Source organism: Nilaparvata lugens, unplaced genomic scaffold (assembly GCF_014356525.2).
Source record: "Nilaparvata lugens isolate BPH unplaced genomic scaffold, ASM1435652v1 scaffold10620, whole genome shotgun sequence".
NCBI classification, from domain to species: Eukaryota; Metazoa; Arthropoda; class Insecta; order Hemiptera; family Delphacidae; genus Nilaparvata; species Nilaparvata lugens.
The window spans coordinates 1-4,922 of NW_024089286.1; the positions used below are offsets into that span (position 1 = coordinate 1).

The 4,922-nt window shown below is 33.2% G+C and overlaps 1 protein-coding gene across 1 annotated transcript; it reads left to right on the plus strand.

The window, feature by feature from the left end:
- Positions 1–755: 755 nt before the first annotated feature.
- LOC111062376 (esterase E4-like) lies at positions 756–4,916 on the plus strand (the record flags this gene model as incomplete). Its single annotated transcript, XM_039443729.1, has 4 exons — positions 756–899; positions 1,904–2,054; positions 2,876–3,061; positions 4,858–4,916. Coding segments are annotated over 4 exons (540 nt in total), but the record flags the coding sequence as incomplete, so codon positions are not given.
- Between the last annotated feature and the right edge of the window lie 6 nt (positions 4,917–4,922).

The window sequence follows — 4,922 nt, forward strand, 5'->3', positions numbered from 1 at the left end:
TTGATTTGTGTAATCAAACGGCATTATAGTTACTTTTTTAAATCTGTACCGTACTATGCAATTAAGAATCTGCAATTACTCTAATTACACAATTTTCTCACAAAAAAAACAAAGCTGTTTTTTTATATTCAATTGGTTTTTCGTTCTAATGAATTACTATTCTGAAAAAAAAGAAAATTCTAAGTTCTTGACCACAAAAAAACATGTTTATTACGTATTTTAAACATTTATGAATGTTCATTTTTTTGAATTATAATATTAGAAAATGAGTAAATATGCCTACGTGTCAGTTTGTATTGGTTTTATAATAAGTAATATCATAGAGAAACAATAGCGTAAGTTTCAATAAAACTTATGCTATTGTTTCTCTATGATAATATTAAATTTGGTTTGAGATTCGTTTATGCAGTTCTGCATATTATAAGCTTGTTTATTTGTTTTTGATATGCATATATTTTATATTTTCTTGTATTAAGCTTATTGAGAATAAAGCTTCATTCATTCTAATAGAATTATATGTAAGTTATAGATTTTCTTTATCCAGCAATTGAATCGCAAAGAATTAAAGACAAGTTAGGTACAACGTTTTCTTATGAAAACGTCGGTGACAAGTGAATAATTATAGTTGGCAGGAATTTGAAAAATCAAACACGCAAAAAATTGTCAGCTTTAACATTTTTTCAGTTTGCATGTTGGTCTTCCCAAGCTCTCTCAATTGATTCAGTAGCGGTAAAAACTTCTCTCTATTTTTTTAGGATCCGGAGCCATTTGGAAAATGGTTGGGGATTTTCAATGGAACCAAAGAGGCCACCAAGTGTTTGCAAGTAAATGAATTTTTGCCCGGAAATCAAGTCGAGGGCTCTGAGGACTGTTTGTATTTGAATGTCTACACGCCTTCAGTGAGTAGACCATCATATATAAAATATATATCTATAAATTATGAAACTATATTTCTGTATAAACCTTTGTACTGTATATATGGTGTGATGCATACATAATTAATATGAAGCTGTATAATTTAATTATAGTAATCATTCTCTCACGCTGTGAAGATTTTTAATTACAGGATGAATTTATGTATTTGTGGTTATTTTGGCCAATGTTGTCAAATTCTACACAGTTATTTATTTGGTTCAGGACCATGGTTTCGTCCAGCTTGAAAATGTGACCTATTGTGTGGTTAGGAAATCATGGTCCTGTACCAAATAAAACTGTGTAGAATTTGACAAAATATGTATGTTTTTATTTTAAAATGTTATCACTTAAAATATTGAGAGACTGATTTTGGTAGGTACTAAACCATTATAAATGAATTTGTATAAGCACACATAATATTTTAGGTAAGAATCTACCTTCATCTAGGTATTCTATAATATAAATTTAGGCTGCATAATATATTGTATTTCTTCTGTATAAAATAATTGTATGGTTGATTTTTCATCCCCATAATTTGATGATTATCATCCTCAAAGTCGAGTAATGGTAGCCTACCTATAGTTGAACTGTAATTGCTTGAACTTTATTGATTGATTGATTCTATATCACCAATGACAATGTATTGCCAGGTCTTGCAAGACCCATTGCATACCGTACTAACTTTCTATTGGTAATGGAGCAGGTATTCGTAATCAACATGTTTTCAAATTAAGTTCAAGTCTAACAATAAAGCACTCTCAGAAGAAAGTTATATGCGGATTTTTGACTCATCGTCAATAAACTTGTTACCTACTTAAGGAATCTCTTTTTGTTGAAAAGGTGAATTATTTTTTACTATGGCTGATGTGATTCTATTTGCTTTGATGTATGATAATGAGAATCTGATGATGAGCTGTGAGTGATCAGAATAGATTGATGGATACTTATTATGAATGTTAAATTATTACTGATCATCTTTACTTTTCAGCGCAATGGTGTAGGGTACCCTGTCATGGTTTTTATACATGGCGGGGGTTTTGTTGGTGGAGCTGCAACCAGTGACCTCTACGGACCGGATAAATTGTTGCTCACCAAGGACATTATTCTAGTTACAATCCATTATCGACTAGGATTCCTCGGTGAGTTGCACCTTTTTCTCTTTAATGACACCTTCATTAATCTTCGAAATTAGTCTACTGAAGGGATCATTATACACAGTATTTGAGATACATAAAAATAAAGTCAAATCAGGAAACCGTGAAACGTAAAAAAAGGAATGTTGAGAAGTAAGAACGAATTAATCAAAAATGTTGTATAAATAATAATCTCAGCATAAATAATTTGGAGAGATTGGATGATTGATGACACCATCATTGCTGGAGTGAGACGAAATTGAAAACAATTCATTGAATAATTTCTCTCTTTCATCCAATTACAAATTATTATTAAAATATGTATGTGATTGCCTTTGTTTAGTGTGGAGCAAAATCTCCTTCCCATTAATTAATATTCGAAAAATTAGAAGATTTTTGTTCATTGTAAGGCTCAACTCACACTTACGCGACTCAGGTCGAGAAGAGACTCGACTCTAGTCGAGAGCATGTGTTTTCAAATGGTGACGTCGCGGAGACTAGAATTGACTGGTCTGAGTGTCACCATTTGGAAACACATGCTCTCTACTAGAGTCGAGTCTCTTCTCGACCTGATTTGCGTAAGTGTGAGTTGAGCCTTATTCTACATCAATTCTTTATTAAGTACGGCTAAGAAAATAAATAGGTAATATTCATCCATTATAATGTCAAATGATGCAAACATCACAGACTCTCATTTTTTCCACCTAAATTCTCATCTTGATAATAATTACAATCATTTTGATTATTATTGACTTTTTGGCTAAATTATGAAAATAATTCGATCTATTTGAAAGGTTGCAATATGTTTAAACTGAATTGTTTTTCAGGGTTCGCAAGTTTGGATGATGTAGACTTTGCTGGAAACTATGGCCTGAAAGATCAGTCGCTGGCTCTGAAGTGGGTGAAGGAGAACATTGCTAAATTCGGAGGAGATGGTGACAAGGTGACTGTGGTGGGGGAGAGTGCGGGCGCCGCCAGTGCTCACTTCCACATTCTATCGCCGCAAAGTCAAGGTAGTCCAAACCAAATCAACTCACATTTAATTCTAGTTGTTCTGTGACAGTAGACCTCGCGCAGTTATAAACTACAGCCTCCTCTAATACTGTCAATCAGAGTAAATTATGTCCTGTCATGTCGTGTCGGCGAGATATCGGTGTGTAAACAGTGAGTATAGAATATAACATGTTTAGAATGTAACATATATAATTACACACTCACTGTGTAAACGAATAATGGCTGTTTGGGTTGTTGTATCGGCAATGCTAATATTTGTTGTGAACAACTATGCTACTGTGACTATCATCAAGTCGGGAGAAAATACTATGCTACAGTACTTCGAGTTATCAATTGCATGCCTCATTGCATGCAATTAATAATCCACTCGACAGCTGATTTATGATGAATAATTCTATAGTCTGATTTTTACGGTAATATTGACGTATGAAGGATCCTTTTCCTTTTATTATCCTTAAACTGCAAAATTTTCAAAAACCTTATATATTATACATGTACGTTATTATATACGTTATATACGTCATTATATACATTATTGTACAATTTAAAAAGGAACATACCTGTCAAATTTCATAAAAATCTATTGCCGCGTTTCGCCGTAAATGCGGAACATAAATATAAACATAAAGAGAAATGCAAACCGTCGAATTGAATCTTAGACTTCACTTCGCTCGGTCAACTTGAAACAACCGCCGACTTGGAGGGGTATGCGGAGCAGAGAAATGGAGGGTGGTCAGCCAATTACAGTGTCATAGAAAGAAGCGTAGTTACCAAGTTGAAGATCTGACTCAGTCGATGCAGTGCTTTCAGAGGGGAAACTAGGTATGTGTGTAAACAGCTACATAAATCTATGTGTATTTATATATTTATATTTACATGCGTATCATATCAGGTGTTGAACACGCACTAAAGAATACAGAACTCTGTTTGCTTTAGCAAGGCAACATCGCCGCCGCTGTATCCCTACTTTCCTCTGCTCCGCATATCCCTTCAAGTCGAAAGTAGATTCAAATCGAATATAGTAGGCTACCTGTGCTTCGTATAAGAACTCCTTTTTTGTATTAGTAATTCTACTACCCGATAGAAGTATTCATATACGTTATTATTGCTATATTATAATGCATTATACTGCGTTATTAGCTAATTTTTGGTTCTTCAATTTGCTTATTTCATTTATCATTTCAATATAAATTCAGTTTAATCAACTTATTATTCTTAATTCTATTTTTTTTCTTACTCTCTCGATAAGGGGGCTTTGCCCTCTGCCTCCACGTGGGAAATTATACAATTTTAAACTTGAATTAAAAAAAAACACTTTTGAAGTGAAAATGCACTTACTTTTGTAGTGACGATCGTTTCGACCTGTTGTTGGTCATCATCAAACGTTGGTCGTCGTTGAAACGATCTGTCACTACAAAAGTAAGTGCATTTTCACTTCAAAAGTGTTTTTTTAGAATTCAAGTTTAATTTTAACAGTGAAAAAGTATGGATATACAACAGAGTAATAATTTTAAAAAATGTGGAAAGAAAATATTCGAGAAACAAGATGCTTGAATTCAATATTTATGTATGATAAGCTGTATGCAAATTTTGGTGTTTCAAATTACTACCGTTTTCGTGGAATTTAAGCCAAAAATCTTGAGTACATAATCAATGCATAAACATATAACTGCGTAAAACCTATACAATCCTGTCGTCTCTTATTATAAGATGTGCGTTTATCACCTGTGAGTAAAATAATATATTATATTATTTGTAGTCAAGATGAGTGAAACATTCAGTGATAACGTTTCAGGGCTCGTTCAAAGGGCTATCTTGTTGAGTGGAACGGCTGATTGTCCATGGGCAGTGAAACATTCA